General features: G+C 25.8%; 1 protein-coding gene across 3 annotated transcripts in view; it reads right to left on the bottom strand.

Moving 5' to 3' along the window:
* Positions 1–19537, bottom strand: part of LOC132919331 (uncharacterized) — a 121955-nt gene extending 102418 nt beyond the window's left edge. Inside the window, exons 1-2 of one of the 3 annotated variants that reach the window (XM_060980857.1) lie at positions 18845–19537; positions 9355–9611 (exon numbers count right to left, since the gene is read on the bottom strand). In XM_060980857.1, coding sequence (XP_060836840.1) covers positions 9355–9463 — 109 coding nt within the window. In that variant the 5' untranslated portion in view covers positions 9464–9611; positions 18845–19537. Of the gene's footprint in view, positions 1–9354; positions 9660–18844 lie in introns of those variants that run through there. The other 2 variants (XM_060980858.1, XM_060980860.1) reach the window with 2 other exon arrangements.
* Between the last annotated feature and the right edge of the window lie 397 nt (positions 19538–19934).

Here is a 19934-nt window from a genome sequence, read left to right as displayed (position 1 = left end):
TATTGTTATGGTATTGTGATATTAGATTTTACTAATTTTCCATAATATATTCGTACTTAGTATTTACTGTATGGAATTATAAAAATAAACTTCTTAAATTATAATGCACTTAATTAATACAACTAGCAAAGGTCTTAAACGGCATTTGAATTTAAAAATAACAATTATAGGTATACCTAAACGGTTTAAATGTTATATGAATGATAAAAAAAATAAATTAAATAAATTGATTGTGTGTATTAATTATCATGTCTAAGTTTAATACACATTAACTATATAATTATTTAAGTATTATTGAGAAAGTAAAATGATTGTATATTATCAATTAAACAGAGTGAGATTTATTTTTATTATAATTAATGTATAATAATATATTTTCAATATTACGTATTTATTTAAAAAGAAAAAGAAAATTTAGCCTTGTAAGAAAGTAAGAATATATTATATAAAAAAAAAAACAGAAAAATAAGTTTCTATGTGAACTCTTTTTGTACAGATATATTTGACCTTACACGCTTTTTAAATTTAAACATAAATAATATATATTTTTAAAATCCAACTTCCTTAATAAAAAAAGTGCGGATTACTAAGAACAAATTTTTTTTATGTTTTTCTGATACAAACATCAAACTCACAAAAATTAAAACTATTCATGTAACTTATCAAAATATTACACTTTTATTAAAATTATTTATCGATATTCATTGATAACGTACTCAAATATTTTTTAAAACAATTAATTACAAGCTATTCAAAAGTACAACATTATAATATTATGAACATACTATTATTTTAAAAGATACATCATATCATAATATTTAATATATATTTAATCATTTTTTAATCATTATCACTTTTCAAAAATGTATAAAATACAAATATTTTTCACATTAAAAAATACATGATTGTTAATTTATTTATTAATTACAAATTTGTTAAATTTAGGTCGTATAATTCATCATTCTTTTTATTTAAAGATATTATTTTTATTGCGGTCTAAAATGTTCAAATGACAATTATAATTATTGTTATATTTTATATTAATTAAGGAAAAATTCATTTAAATTTTTAATTATTTTAATTTTAGTACATTTCTTGAATATTTATCTAGTTAAAATTTAAACGCAGTTCTATGCTATGAATTATTAAATTGTATTTTTTTTTTTAGTTGGCTATTTATATTTTATTTATTGAGTAGTGGTAGGTACTTACATTATTAAAAATTAGGTTAATAAGTTCTAAACCTATTTTAATATATTTACTAATATAATTTTACTACGCTATATTAACTAGTATATTGGGTGATTCTTTTAATACTTATTATTTTAAATCTATTAACGTTTTTGAAAATATTTCTCTTACGTTATTTCCAGTTAAAATAAAATATATATTTTTTTAATATTTTTTTTTATCATTATAATTTTTCAATTTTTATTTACAACATACATTTTTAATTTCATATTCTGTATCAGAATATTTTTTAAGTATTTCGATATACAAAATCTGAACCTCAAAGTTATGGGTTATAACTTTATAAATATTTAAAGCTTATGCGAGCAGAGTAGTAAACCAACATTTTATGGGGTATCCTCGTACCCCTAATTTAAAACTTAGAAAAATGTTGTTTGGTTTAAAATCATAAAGCAAAATATTTTCAAAAATTTTAAATTAGTGAGTGCTGTTTGATAAAAGAATCATTGTGTATTTAATCCGGTATGATTATATAAATTTGATCAAGTATACACTATACATAACAATAAAATTGCATTATAAATAAGTTCTATATATATCATTAATAGAATTCAACTACTTATAGTCAAAAATATTAGTATTCATAAATTTTATTGCTATATTATGAACAAAAGTGAATATTTTTTATTGTATCTAATAACAATTGTACCTGTAAAAGGTGAAATATATTTTATTGTTTTAAGTTTATAACTCTTTTTAACACATATTTCTTTTTGTCATAAATCATAATATTCGTTAAAATTGTACAATCATTTATTATGCGACCACAAAAGTATTTTATATTTCTTATTTATATTAATATTTTACACTTATGAAAAAATTTAAAATTTAAATTAAAATCCATATTTTTTTTATTACACGCTGAACAAAAAGTCTGTCCACTATATATTGGTTAATACTAACCAATTTAAATAACATTTTAGGCGTTATTTCTTGTTAGGTAATACTCGACTTTGTTAACAAAATATAAGAAATTTAAAGTAATATCAAAAAGTCAATATTAACTTTTGATTATTATTTTAGTATAAAAATGATTTAAAACTACAAGTCTATTTTTTCAGATAGGTACTAAATAAGGACACAATGAATCTATCAGTTATTAAATTATATATTATTTTGGTTTTAGTTTTATATATTATTACATTATTAGTAGATAAGTGTTTAAAATGTTTTATGTTTTTTTAAATATTAACATATTTAATATTAAAATTCGCAAAAGGAAATAATAATAACATATAACATGAACTATTTGATTATATAAAAAAAAAAATAAAAATAAATTTATAATTAACTGTAAATTATAATTTTAGTTTTAATTCACATTTCAAGTTTTTTATTATAAAAAAGCTTCAAAAACTAACAAATAGATTAAGGTAAATAAGTCCTTAAAAGTTTTTAGTTTCTATATATTTTTACATTCATCTGTGTTTCTGTTAATTAATTTTAAAATAACAAATTTTTTATACTCATAATTTAGACTTAGTATAGTCAAATAATCAATAATTATAAATTATACTCAACTTTCCAAAAACGTATATACATTTATTACTACTTTACGTTTTAAGTAGGTTCATCAAATACGCTTTGATAATTATATACTTAAATAATATTTAAATATTTAAAATATATGTATGATAATGATATAACGAAATGTTAAATTTGTATTCTAATTTCTAATCTATAACCGTTGCTGTATATTTTTTAATAAATGATAATAATAAATAACTTTGAAATTCGTATTTTTTGGAAAATAATGTGTAAAAAACTAAATACAATTAATTTTATTATTCATAAACGTATTGTTTTAATAAACTTATATTTGTTAATAAAATCAATGCATATTCAATAATTTGTATTATTTACGTGTATTTAAAATAAATAAAACATCGAATATAATTTATACAATTATTTTATCGTTATAATCCAGAATTATATCATTATTCTTGAATTATTTGCTTTAGGCAAATTCATAAGACCGCAAGTTGCATACATTTAATAAATGATGGTTCATAGATATTATACGCTAGAAAATATTCTGTGAAATTAACAAATCATCGTATTTTTGATTATACTGGCTTTAAAAAATAAAATAATGTGTTTTAGTGTAAATATTAAATACTTGTATTAACCTCGATTAACCTGGCATGTGTCATGATGTATATCATAATTATGTTTATATTTTTTTCCGCACAAGACTTTTCAATGTAAATTAGTTTAATTTGTATGACCCTAGGCAGTGTAAAAATATAATTAATCTGTACATTTATTTATTTTATTAGATCGAATCAATCTGATTAAATAAAGGTCGTGTGTAATAAAAACAAATAGTTATTAAAATAGTTTACTATGTATGTCATCTTTAACAGTGAATCTGTTATTTCATATTTATTATAAGTATATTGTTTACAAATGTAATACACACTTAGTAAATACTTACAAAAATACTCTCATGCGTTAAACAAAATATTGAAATAAGTATAACGGGCAATCTTAGCAATGGTAATATTATGATTTAAAGTATAGTGTATACTATTACATTACACAAGTTAATATTTACTCGTTATGTTAATAAATTATATTTAAGAAAATTGTATTCTTCCAAGCATGTTGAAACTTATTATATTATTATGTATTATATCATAGATAGGTACTAATTTAAAATACTATTACAAAAATATTTTACTGAGTAAAAAATGTTCATATTTTTTTAACAAGAGGAATTAAGAGTTAAAATGAATAGATAGCATTCACTAATTTATACTATCTATTAAATAATAACCAATTTTAAAAATGTATTACAAAATACACATTACTTATAGAAGCTGATTTAGTAATAATTAATTTTAAATACTAGGAAAAGGTAGTTCAAAAAAAAAATATATATTTATGTTATAAAAATAACATTGACATAAATTTAGTTCATCGACTGTAGTTCATCACTGATGATGATTATAATGATATTGATATATAAATAATAATATAAAATGGAAACTTGACAAGAATTGGTAATGTGACATTGGCAAAAAATATTTACAAATATCACAACAGTTCATAATATACTCATGTCATGCCTATTGAACAAATCAAGAAGTTAAAAATGCACAACATTATGGCATAAATACATGCAACTTAAAACAAAGATAAAATTCTAGAATTCATTTTAACAAGTAGGTATACCTACCTCATTTAAAAGTTTTATATTTGTTTATTTATATTTATAGTTAAAAATAAAAAATAATATAAATTATTTACCAATAAATAAAAATAATAATGAGCATTAACTAATTATTTTTAAGTTTCTTCCTTAAATTGAACTTCGTTATGCAAAATTTAAGTTATTTTGTAGTTTTTATTCTTTAACGTATCTATGTCTTATTTCAAGTGCACGTATAAAACAATTAATTAATTTTAAAATTGGTTTTTACATAATAGTTATATATATATATATATATTATGTCAATAACTGTAGTGTAGTCCCATGTATTTCAGACTTAATTGCAATTTTTTTGGGGGGATGATAATTGTTTAAAATAAAAAACCCTGGACTACATTTTGAATCATTCAACAAGCGAATCGATGACATAAAACAATATAAGAAAAAGAAAAATCGTCTGCTAAACACAATTTTTATGACTAAACGTGACCGTATTAATAATAGTTACGTAAAGCTACGTAATTGTTTGATATTATATGCGAATTGTAAATTGAGAAGAAAATAATAATTGTCTACCGATGATATTGGCAGGTTTCCATTCATCGTCTTTATATACTGCTACATTGCTAGACAAACTTATTTTATGGATCCATACACATTTATAAATATTATGATCAACAAATTAGAAAATATAAACATTAAATATAAATGTTTCTTGCAAAAAAAAATAAAAAAAATACAATATTATATCATTACATTTTATACTTTAACAAGATACCATAATGTGGGGCAGGAACAACTCTGTTTAGAAAATCCAAACGAGTTTCTTACCTTCTCTGACATATTAACAACAAAATATTTATTTTTAATCTAGTTCAAAACGTATTAATATTATTATTGCAAAAGGGACAAGCAATATATTTTAGGATGAATAACGATACGTCGTTTTTGTACACAATATTTCGATTAACGTTTATTATGTTGTCAAGAAAAAAAGATCAGAAACTTTAAATTAGAAAATTAATCATATATTATTTTAAAATTCACAGTGAATAATATCTCAATCCATTAACAATAAAATATAAAGGCGAAGAAAAGGAATATAATTAAGCATTCGATCTTAACAAAGGCGAACATTTTTAATCGTAAAACCAAGCTCTACTTTGAATGTTTTTCGATTATAATTATCATTGGTTTTAAAAATAAAAACACACGCCCTGGCCCACCCAATTCTGTAACACGCTTTTTTTTTTTTTAATGACACCGTATTAAAAATTACTTTTAACGCTACATTTAGCCTTGGAGTTTATTATTTTCAATTTGAAATTAATATTGTGGTAAATTTAAAACTCTTCAATGAAACTGGTACAATTAATGTAAATGACGTACAAGCGTATTATATTTAATCAGTTATATACATATATATATATATATATATATATGTCATGTGTAATGTGTAACAGTTTAGTATTATGAGTAGTATCGTATATGTTTATTATTATTGTATAATAATAATAATAATAACAGTAGGTAGTTTATGGTTGGTCTGTTAACTACATTATGCGAACTGTAGTTAAAGTCGTTTTAAATTATAGAAGTGGATATTTAATAATGTGATAATATTGGTAATGAATATTGACCACACAATTATATAAGCAAAAGGAAGTGATGTATTGAAAATAACACGTTTATTGAAAATAAACGTAAATACCCATCAATCATTTGAAATGTAGATATATTTTGGCAAAAACGAACAAGAACAATCAATTTAATGATATGTATTTATGATCATTGCATTATTGAGTAGACGGACAAGGTGATAAGAATATCCGGTGTAGGCGATTTCGGGAAGGTAGCCAAACCAAATACATATAATATATCCTATCATCATACCTATAACCTATGTGGCTATGTCATAAGTCGATAAATGATTTTCATTAGGTATATATATGTTTGAGGTACTTATAATATTATTTACTCAGCGTAATACGAGTAGATAGAAATTTACAAAATACAATTACATACATTTACATAAAATTAGTATTTTAGATTTAATTGTAAGAAGAATTTATTATAAAACGTTCCAAATTAGGATTTTGAAGATAATATGTAATAGGGTACGTACAAACATCAAATCAAACAATTTATTTTAAAAATTATAAAATAAATCATTGTCATACACGGGGTTTTAAAATGATAGTGAAATTTCTATACAGTGTTAATAAATTTTATCCATTCTAGTTTGTAGTATTTCTATAATTTCTAAATTTGAGGAATGAAATGTAGTTCTAGTTTTAGTTATGAGTTTTTTGATTAAACGAAATTTGTTTTAAGTATTTCATAAACCACATAAACGTCAAACGGTCAAGGTTTTTAAAATTTTTTGAAACATTGGCGTATATAGGTACTACTATAAACTCATATCCACCTATATATTCAATAGCGTTTTAATTTTTTTTATGATATGATCGTCCCTTATAGAATGATGGAATTTCCGTGTTCTCTATACAACATTCGAAAACGAGTGAACACTTCGGGGCGCGTTTTATATGTACTTATCTGTAAACACGAAAATTGTATATGTTCAACCAACGACGTCTACGCACATAACATTATATATACATGGTACAACAATCAATGTCTGTACACATTGTTAGCATACAGTTTGAATTAATAATTTCATAATCTGACATTTTCGAGCACAGCGTGCGTTTGAAATATTTATACTGAAGAGCTTTTTTAGCTGTTGAGAAATATAATGGCAGTAATATACGAATTACCTACACAGTATGTCGTTCATGGTCATCTAAACGATACTTAAACAGAGGGGCCGAAAACGCGGTGGAAGGAGTAAACTTTGCAGACCAAGAAGTGGCATTCAAGGACGGGGAGTCATGGGGAACAGTGAAAGTGCCTTTCGGAGACGCGCTGGCGCCCGCAGGCGCTTCCATACCAGATCACTGCTGCTGAGGCCATTTACCCACGGCGCCTGGGGTACTATCCTACACTCATTTAAGCCTTACCACAACTTTATTTTTTTCGTTTGTGCCCTGCGTTAATCTGACCCGTAACGCACCTTATAATATGTAATTGTTTTTTATTAGGTACTACATATGTAAGTACAATATAATATGTATTTATAATGCCTTAGCCTGTACCAAGAATAAATCTGTTCGCTAAATAATGCGTGCAACATTTTACATGAAAAATCAGTTGTAACTTTTCATTTATAATTTTCTTGTGCCGTTTAATGATCCTCAGAAATGGAGGAAATACTACAACACTACTAACTTTACTGTACTGAGTATAGCAAAGTAACGAAATTATATTTTTACTAGATCATGTGATTACTAATACCGAAGAAAATATTTTTAATATATGTTTAAAAATGAGTCCTTAATTAACATTGCTACATTAGTACATCTAGATCTTGTGATCAGTAAAAATAACAATTAATTTAAAAACAATTCAAACATATAATTACTTAAATTTATCATCATATCAATATTTTGCTTTAAATAATTTAAAATTTAAAATTTAATAATTTATTGCTATACTATGCTGTAAATTAATTAATATATAGTTGATGATATTATTTTTAAACCATTTATTTTTCTTACCGACATTATGAGTTAAATAAATTGTTTGGAACCACCTTCGTTATTATTTATTATATAATACGCATTACTATTTGTGATTGACATTCTCCTAACAACAATAATATTGTTTGAGAAATTTTTTTGCTGACATATTTATAATACTTATGATTCATTTATAATAAGTAATAACGTTTATAAGCAAATTATGATTTGATGTGTGTTTCCTAGTACATTGTTATTCATTTTTTTTATCAAAAAAATATTAAGTAGATACTAGATATGTATTCAAAATTATATTGTTATTTATTAGTTTATTACTATATTATACATAAGTTTAATAAATTGTAACAAAATATCAAATTTACTATAAATTTTAACCTAGTCTATTGACTATTTAAAAAAACTGCATACTAATACGATTTATTGTATTTTATTGGTACAAAATGATAAAGATTTAATTTAATATGGATTTGTACAATAAATAGTTCCTTTTATTTATTTAATAAACTCTATTTTGAATTATCCAATATAGTTACTGGCGTTACTGCATTACATAAAATATAATGCTTTATTTAAAATTTTACAATATATATTTTATAATTCATAATATTTTCTTATATAGAATTTATCAAATAGTAAATTAAATAAAATCTAAGAAATTAAGTTAATTAATAAACAAAGTAAATTCCTTCGTTATTATTGATGTTATAAACTTATAAATGATTATATTAAATAGGTTATCTTTAAGTACCAGTAATTATTATATAATAAAATAAAATGAATAAGAAAAAAAATTACTATTAAAAAAATTATTTTTGAACTTAATAGATTAAATTACTTTATTTAATAGACTTAATTGAATGAATGTTATAAACAGCAATCTTGATAGTGCTGCAATACATCAATGAATAACAGTTTATGCATCCTACGATACTTAAAATGATAATATAAGATCGTGCACAACAATTAAATTCTACAATTTGAATACCTGCCTATTATAGCGTGTGGGCTATCCATCATACTCAAGTCTATACATTAATAGTAATAACTGATGACGCATATTAAATTAAAAGCTGAGAAGTCCAAAAGTAATTCAAAATATAACCATTAATTAAAATCAACTCGATGACTTAACGCATTGGTAATTAAAAAATAATAATTTCATTATGGTTCCCATTATATCTAAAGCTATGAGTTTTTTTGACGGTAATACGCTTGCAATTTTTCTAATTTAATTAAAGCTAAAAATTAATGTTCCTTATATATGCGCCAAAATCTTGAAACTAATACTATTATGTTGCTAATATTATTTTTATTATTTGTTATCGATTAATTAATCAAAATTTTTACCTGAGGAATGTTCATGGTGTTGCCGGTCATCTTGTAGATGATGCTGTATAGGATCCACGTGAATATGGTGGTGGTGCAACGTGCACTCGGCATCAGTGCAGTTAAGCATGACGTTCTCTCCCTAATCGTATGATTGATATGATGCGTAATCTGCGACTATGACGTCCTCAAATCCACAGGATATTAAAAATTTCAGTTGCCCGTTCTCCATGCGAAAGTCTCGAATATTTAATAATCCACGAAATCATCTATGTAATCTAGAACACATAAAAACACACGTGGTTAACGGATGAATACACGCACATGACTAAAGGAATAATAATATTGTAAATCCTAATCCCTAATCTCAAGGAAAAAAAGTGTGATTATTTGTACACAGTTTTATTTTACTCGATAAACACACTCTAATGTGATAATAATGTCGTTTATTTTATCGTAGACATTTACTATAGTATTAAATACACAAATTTCCACATGGCATAGACATGTTTCTAACAACACTCATTTTCAATTAATAGTATGATACACAGCTCAGTCTATACATTGTACACACACATATACACTCATTCTTATCGGTGTTTATGTGACAAAAATTAAGTGTTCGAGGGTTAATTAGCTGTTATTGTCGATTGTGCGTTTATCGTTATTATAATATAGTATCATATTTCACTCAAATTATTATTGTATATATGATATATTAGAGACAATATATTATGTGAATGTTCAAAACGTCTATGAGTGTTGAGTACACGTATCTGTTGACGGTAAAGTGTGCGTGTGTATCATGTATGCACAAATAGCCGATAATAATTGCACCTATGCACAAATATATGACTATAAAATTGTGCATCGCGTATAATAATCGGTTACAGGTCCAATTGAAAATTGAAAATCATCATTTTCGGGCGCGAGAGGGGGGGACGTAGTAAGTACTTTCTTTTTTTTTGTTTACCGAACTCAAGTTTCCACCTACGAAAGAACATTGCGAAAATAAAACGATAATTACTATGCGCGCTATAGGATCCCACGGATTGATCACAATGACTGTGCAGACCTCATTAGAGCCATAACGTTGTAACGGTTCGATTTAATATGATGTATATTGTAAGATACACGATCGTCGATGTATTTTAATTGACACAGAAAATACAATAATTGCGGGGGACACAGATTTGCGCGATTCGGTTTGTCGTAAAACAAAAACTATCGATATTGCAAAAATAATCGCAGTAATAATATAATATTATTTTGTATACCTAATATATATTATAAAGTTTATTACACATTATTTCAGAATAATTTTACACTGTTACCTATTCAGAGTGTAAAACGTATTGTCGTATTGATATAATATATATTATTATAAGATGGCGTGACCTATTATACTGTTGTTTATTGATGAATTACATCGCAGTCGTTCAATACGCTTTGCTTAAAAACTTTTCAAATGATATTCAGAGTTTCCGGTTCTTGAATATAGGTATATTTTACTATATGGCATTAATACACTATACAATTTATAGTACACATACTATGTATACTATATTATAATATATATATATATATATACAACCGCAATCATTTCATATAGTTATATTATTATTAAACATTTAATAGAAATTTTCAATTTCACTAACATACACTAGCGACCTTTGCCTGTTCGAGATTTCATTTCAATTATCTTATGACTTAAAGGTTATATGTTTTGTACGTTTTGATATAAATCATTTTATGGATTATATCTACAGCATTTATTTGATTTTATTATTTCAAAGTTATCGATGTAAATATTTTTCATTTTTTCGCTACTAATATTTAGGTATTTAAAATGAACAATAATATTTTTTTAATTAATAATCCTTTTAGCTATTATTAAACAGTGTCAATTGATAACATTTACACTAATATATTAACTAAAATGTATTTTAATAAATTGAAATATTGATGAGAAACGTGCATACTTATGTAAGTATTGCATTTTATATACTACATAATATTATGTTGTATTTATAATTTTTCTTATATATTTCATAAAATAATTTTAAATCTTTAAACATTTTACTGGTAGATTTATTAATTTGAAAAATGATAACGCATATTTATATTTCTCTCTAATTAATAATATCAATTAATAAAATAAAACATTAACATTATTTAGGTACAATTAATATACGTATTTGAATTAGATATACATAATTAATTTTCTGTATTCATTTCAATAGAAAATTTTAATTAGAAAATTTTGTTTTTTTAAATAATTAAATTTAAAAAAAATATACTATTTATGAACATATACTAGTATAATTGAATATTAAAAATATTAAATAATAATATTTAATTAATATTTTTTATTTTGTTTTCATTATTATGTACATCTAAATTCTACAAATAAATAGTGTACATGTAAAACACTCTATATAAAACGATTATTTCATTCTTGTCATAAAAAAAAATTAAATAAATATTAATGCTTTTGGAAATAACTAATAACCTATGATTTAACTATACTCAGTATAATATATTATTTCTTAAATTTAAACTATACTGTATTTTTTTAAAAACATTTTAATATTTAAAATTAGTCAACGGTACATTCATAACGGATATTATTTCACAAAATTTGGGCTGACACCAAATACATAACCGGCTATAAGGGAACACATATAATAAACTAAATCATACTTCCGGTGTATAATTTGCACTATCGTATAAAATAATATTTATGTAATCTAGACCATTAGTGTTCAGATGGGTTTTCAATTTGCTTGCGAAAGTTAATTAGACGCTTGCAGACATATTGTACCAATATGTATATTCTCACTATTAAACACAACACTGTTATTGAAAAAAAACATCCAGGTAGTATATTACAGTAGCCTTTTATGGTTGTGATATATAAGTTGTCTATTCATTACAAGTTAAATGAATACATCCTGTTGGTACGCAAATACTATCACTATAGAGTATACAAAAAAGCTCTGAATATATATTTTATTGTAACCCTAATTAGTCTTTACTAAAATTGGATTATGATATTTTTATTTATTTATGAAGTTTTGAATGCATTATATTTATTTTTCCGTTAGTAAAATATAATTAAATTTATTTAATATTTGTTTTATTTGTTTTAAAAAATAAATAAATAAATCGTCGGCGTTAAAGAATTTTTTTAATTCTAATTGATAAATTAAATTTTTGAAGTAAAAACATAAATATTAGTCCCCTGTCTAAAATAATAATACATTTCGATAAGTATATGAATTATGAAATCAATAACATTAAGTAAAATATATAATTATCTTTCGTGAACTTAGATTTTTTTCTAGTGAACAATTATACTCAGAATCGAAACTGATCTACGTAAAAAAATTATATTATAAAAAAACATTATATTATTCAGCAATAAATAACTTAACATAGTCAGCCATTAATGACCATTATACGAGATCTGAAAACTAATATTTCGTAAAATAAACACCTAAAAATATAATAGCAGTTATCTAATAACTAGATTAAGATTATACAAAATCATCTTCCTCAAATGAAAAATTGTCAAAAATTGGTAATTTTTAAGTTGCTAATAAAGTGATGGTTATTACAGTTAACTAATTTTGTAAACAAAAAAATGTTTTTCCAATACTATAAATTATAAAATGTATATTTTTTATTTATTATAAATTTTATTATTACTATTACATTTTTATTATTGTTATTATTATTATTATTTAAAGACTCGTTTATCAAAACAAGGATTTTATCCTTAGTGATTAGCGAAATAGTGATGCAATGCTATAACGATACACGTAAACCATTCTATAAACCTCAATTCTGTTAAATAAATAAATAATTATTATAACCTACTATTATTATTAAAAATTGAATTACCTAGTAATATGATTAAAATGTAATAATTTTTTTAATTAAACATTTTCTCTAAATTATTAAAAATGTATTGTAACAGTTGACCAATGGTTAATAATATATTTTTATTGTGACACATTTTAGGTAAAGGCCATTTTCATAAGCAATAACTAATTAAATACAACTTATACAGAAATCTTACATAACACAATGGAGTTAAATATCTTATAGGTAATAGGTACGCTGTTATAGTAAAATTGATTAGAAATTAGAAATCTTAAACATGTTTCAAAAAGGTTAAGTCAATGTTTAATTTAATTATAATTTTTTTTGTGAAATATTTTATTGCATTACCTAAATATTATACTATCCATGATTTTGTAAATTATCTTTTTTCGAGTAGAATGAAATTAATATTCTAAATTAACAAACTCATATATTTAAATGGATTAAACAACAATATAATATAATGAAGTAACACTATTCGAAAAAAAATGTATAATTACATTTTTATAACATTATCCAATGTACAAGATTTTTTTTATTTTTACACTCTTTTTAATTTTAGACGTTTTACCTGTTAATTTTTTTTATCTATTTTATATGTAAACAATAAACATACATAACATATTAAATATTAATATGATTATTAATTTTACTAGTAATTATATCCCTATTATATCTAGAGTTAAAGAAATATATTATATATGAAAGACAAAAATATATATATCAAAATAAATGGTTATATCACACATGTGACTGCGATACTATTTGATGGGAAGGAAACTAAATTCTGCAACAGTATATAGCAACAAGTTGATACTTGGGTGTGCCAAAAAAAAAAAATTTAAAAACCGTTCTCTCACAATTTCTGAATTGTTACGCGTTCTCTTACAGTCTGCACTATAGATAGAAAGCCTGAGGCCGTCAGCTGTAATACTGCAGCCGCTGCCGCCGGTATAGTGTAGCAGTATAATATGATATAGCCACGTCATCGACAATTTTAATACACGGCCACCGATTATTAAGTCTTTATTAAGCACTGCCATCGATCTATTCTATGCGTCGTCTATCGATCGGTTTCGTTGTTGCAAAACATCGGGTTAGGCACCTGATCACCGCCGACACCGGAGAACCGGTCTTCATGGGCTTTGCCAATGTTGTGCCACAGCCTATATGTACATAATAGGCGCAGTCAGTCAGTCGATGCCGCTGAGGTTTTTGAACCTCGTAGCTCATTCATACAATACAGGAATCAGCAATGTCACACTGCAAATTATGAGGAAACTGTATACGTATTATTATGACAATATAACGATATTAGAAAATTTGAAAAAGTGTAGCAGCATCTGCAGCTACGCGGACGCGTAAATATTATATAATATATTTTAATATTTTTGTTTTGTTAAGTGTAACCCAATTGTAGAACTTATTGACCTCTGCAGTAATCTGTACGGATACTTAATGGAACCTTTCACTAAAATGTAACGCACACGATCAAATTTATGACACGCCACCATACGTACGTATATAATAATGTCTTATTGTTTCGCTGAAAATGCATTCGCGTGCGCAGCGTATACATAATACGTTTCCCATACACACGCCGCAGTAGCAATTCTAAATAGGAAAGAACCTTGATGAAGTTCCTTATTGGTTTACTTCCTGCAGTGGTATAAACAAAACTGATAGTATTAGAAAAATTCCACAAGCTCCGGCGCACAAAAATGTGTTGATTTTCATTCCACCACAGTACCGCACTCATATAATATCTATATTATATATATTATATGTATAATGACTATAATGTGTAGACGGTAATCATTGTGTTATGTAAATTATTATCACAAATAACACGTTGTAGTTTCATATATTATATTTCCAGTGCGTATTTTATGATACGGATTGTTTGTGGTCATCTCAATCGAATAATATCAGCGGAATCTTTGATCGGCTCTGATCGATCGGTGGTCGTAGGTATATATACTTAAAGAAATCAATCATATTTTTACATCAACTATATGATACACTTATCAAGGTTTGGCTTTATTTTATGTAATACATAATAGGTACACATTATAATATTATTACGACGTTAGAAATTACTGCGTAGAAAATGTTCGACTTATATCTTTCCTACTTAAACGTATATTAACTTCAATGTGAAAAAAATCAAATATTTTTAACCATACTATTTGTATAAACGAGTACTATAATAATATAATACACAAATTAATTTTAATCATCCAAATACAATACGATTTATACTTGAAATAAATGATAACATTTCATGAATTACCTTTACAAATATTTTCGTCTGAATACTTAATTATTTTAACTATGGATTGATTATTAAATATTAGACTTGACTGCATATGAGAAAAACTCGCATTCAGTTCAAGAAGTTCAAGTACGATCTTGTCATAATGTCAACAAGTTTGTAGGTTTATGTTATGTAACTTCACTTAAAAGTTTATAACACTTTTCGTACGTTTTGGAATAATAATATGTCAATTTGTTTAGCAAAGTTATTTATTCCCTATGCACATCACGTTGAAAAATAAATTCGTCTTGTGTTTATTTTTTTTATCCGTTATCGAATTTTACTCATGGCGAGATTTTATAACGTCCGTACGTCATCGGCAACCACGGTAAGCTCGTCGTTGAGATTATTGGTGTGATGAACATGTAAGTGGTAACCAAGATATTTTCCGTTGATAATTAATCTTAAAACAACAACCGCCTGTCTTCTCCGTATCCGTTTCCCCGTAGTCCTATTCACGACGGTTTTCGATCTTCTTTGCCGTCCGAGAGTGCGTAAAATATAGTTTAGTGATATGTACTGTGCGTGAAAACATTTTGGTGGAACGAGTCTTCAAAAAGTTTTTCTATCAATTCCGGGCCGACGAATTTCTATGCATGCCATCATTAGAGGATTATGTACTGGACGCGTGCTCATAAACCAGTAATATGCAATTTAGTCACCTACGAGTATTATACGCTATTCATAGGTTCCTTTGCGAGGACAATTTGTTTTACTATACCGTTATTTAAAATGTATTTAATTGTTATTTAATGTAGACTTGCTGCGCTTAATTTGAGATATTGTTCAAATTTAAAAAATCGTAGAAAACCTCGATAAAATTCTAAAGTAATCGTTCAGTATATGATTAATATTAAGAATTATTTATGCATTATCATCGGTCTGTATTATTGTATTATACATATACAACATAACTGTAGGAGATCCGATCACCCCGTTAGGTTAAGTTAGGTTAGCCTTTTTTCACATATAGATGAGAATTTAGTTTAGTTTTTTCAAACTTTCAAAGATCTAAATACCTTACCCCTCCTCATATGAAATAGTTATATGTATAATTATACCACATTTCAAATATATAGTATATTATATACCATACCTATATTATATCGTAAAATATTTGAAGCATTGTTGTGCTACTGTATAGTTAACATCGATGTACTAAAATTGGGTATGGTGAGATTTCTGGAGGAGAGGGGAGCGATATATGAAAAGTGCCCCGAATATATTTTAAAAAACAAAATGAAACAAGAGAAAACATGTTTTAGTCTTTAGAGAACAGTGCATACATTGTGATATTTTTACCTATAATATAATAGTATCTCATTATTTCAAAAATTCTTATTTTTTTATAATATTATTTTTAAATAATATTTGATGTTATTGTTTTTATTTATATTTTTTTTTGGATATCAAAATAAATTTTTTATTTCATATTCCAAAGTATAATATTTTTTAGAATATTGAAATACATAAAAATCAAATTCGAACAAATATAGTGTAATTAATTGTTACTGCACTAACACTATCTGTTTAACAATAATATTTTATAACAAAGATTATTCATATAGATTAATTTTCAAGTCATTAAATATTATGAATTAAAATTGTTATAAAAACGACAATTTTCCTGTACAAATAATTGGACTAAATAGTTTATCATTTTTCGGTATGATTTTTTTCCAACTGGTCCAAACGTGCTTTGCCCACCATTTAATACTATATATTACTACATACGTGTAGCATATTATTTACTACACGCAGTTTACAACGCATCTACTATTGCAACGATACTATAACTACTACTATAATTGTTATTATTATTTATTATGTATAGACCTTGATCTGATCGATCATTCTTTCAGTATATACATGTATAATATATGTATTATGTATAATATGTCTATATTCAGATATTTTCTTTGAAATCGTGAATAGATGTATGTTTGTGTACCTATTCAGAAATGTGAAAGGTGAAAGAAATTTTAAATGAATGGTCTACAACTTACAAGTAATAATAATATGTGATATAAAGACAAATATATTTTATTATCAGCATCATTTAATTTACTTGAAAGTTGCAATGTACTTAATCACAGCGTATCAAGACCAGTTATTTGAGTTTTGAATTTTTATGAAACAATAGTTCATACGACGTATTACTTGTGAAATTAATATAATACCAAAATAATTAGCCTAAAAACAAAATAAAAACAAATGTTTAAAAACTAAAATTAATAGTTTAATTCGAATTTATTTATGGTTCATAATATACATCACATAGTTTTGACTCTAAATGTGTTCGTGAGTATTAATAACTGCAATATAAGATAATATACTCTGTATTATATCAATGCTAAACCACCTTGAAAATAAATTATTGTTGCATGACATTTGAGTTCATTTTTTGTTTTAAAAATATTAATAATAGTTTTGAATTACATTTAAATAAGTTTATAAATAGTTTATATTTAATTTATTATTATCGTATAATTATATTCTAGATAATACTTACTTCAAAAGTTTTGTAAAAATTAAATAAGTACGTTTATGTTTAATTAATAATTATTGATATTTTAAATTTAAAGTAAATATCTACCTATATAGGAGACATAGATGCGGTATGCGTTATACACAAGTTGTGTAAAATAGAGGTAATACTTTATAATAAACTTAAAAAAATAATAATTTCAAAGAAATGTAATTAAAAATAAGTGTATACTTTACGCTATTATTTTTAATGAAACTTTAATGCTAAATGAAGCTAAATGAACGGATAATTTCGTCTTTAGAACTGTATAAAATAGATGAAACGAAATGTGTAAAAAAATTAGTTAACCGGAACGATACCTAAGTACTTTAATTTAACTTAACGATTTAATTTTTAATTAGACATTCTATATTCTACAAGATATTTCGCATTTGGACGTGAATTCAAGAACATTACGATAATTTAAATGAATAATAATCTAAGTCTGACCATCGAATCTTTTTGTCACCATTGATCACGGTTTTGTGTCAAGGGAAATTAATTTTTAATTTATTATTTTTTTTTTTTTTCTTTTTCTTTTTTTTTTTATACAGAACAAAAATTTAATATCTGATGCCGTTGAAAGGTCAACGTGTGTCGTGTGTAGATCGATATTATATTATTATTGTTAACGTGTGCATGCACACGGTGCAAGTATACGTATACCTATAGGCTATATATTATTAGATATATATCATAAATATATATATATTATAATATATTATTCACGTATACATTTATTATAATGACGCGTACCCTCCACAAATGAGATTACGAACCTTTAGTTCGGGTCCAGCGGGTGGCGATTTATTCACAAATCACAAGGCATGTCCGTCATCGAACTAAAATACAATATTATAATATTGTATCGTAACAGACGCATTGTCGACCACGATAACGATGTTATGACTATTATACAATTACAATATTATTTTTATCATGTATATTATGCGTGTTATATGTTTTACTTTTTGGCAAATAGAATGATATCATGTGGTGGGTAGATCAGATGGTAAGTATGTAGAATAATGTCAAATGCGTCGGAAGGATATTTGAAACGAAAATAATAATGAACAAAAAAGAAAAATGATCGAAGAGATCGGTGAAAAAAAATGAAAACGATTTAAATAAAAAAAAAAAACAAAAACGAAAACGAAATAATACGCGCGATTTGCGAATATGATTGACACGCACCGGCGCACACTGACCCGCGGTGTCCGCAATTCTATACGCGGCGCGCGCTCACGCACACACGCACACGCACACACACACACACACACACACGCGGCGCACACGCACAGACAACACACACGCGCGGGCCGCACACACGGTTCGGTGAGACCGCGATGGCTGAGCAGAGGACGCTACGTCAGACGGACTGACGTGAGACGCGGCGCACACGTATATAATATAATGTTAGCCGCGGAATGATATTGTAACCAGTGGTCGCGAGAGCGTCGCGTACGTCTATTACAGCAGCGTAGACGCGCGAACGTGCACACACTCGCGGGGCGCGCTCACACGCCGCGCACACACGAGCCAGAGGTACCGGCCGCCGCCGTCTAGGCGGCCCCTTCCTCCGGGCGAGCGGTCGTCGTCGGGGGGAACCGCCCCACCTTCGGGGTAACCGGTCCGGTGTCGGCGGCCGCGAACACGCCCGGACAAAACGAAAAACGAGCAGAGACTCCATAACGAGCGCCATGGTATAGGTCAACGGTTCTACCGTTTCCCAGTTTTCGCGACAATATAATAATAATATTGTATTGACAACACGCGCTTGTCCACGTTACGCGCGCTTTACATTATTATGTGTGTCACAAGTTGCATCGTATATATATATATGTATACATATATACTATATAGTTATTA

This window comes from Rhopalosiphum padi, chromosome 2 (assembly GCF_020882245.1).
Source record: "Rhopalosiphum padi isolate XX-2018 chromosome 2, ASM2088224v1, whole genome shotgun sequence".
Taxonomy (NCBI): domain Eukaryota; kingdom Metazoa; phylum Arthropoda; class Insecta; order Hemiptera; family Aphididae; genus Rhopalosiphum; species Rhopalosiphum padi.
Note: the sequence above shows the minus strand (reverse complement) of the source record. Positions and strands in the feature narration are given on the sequence as shown.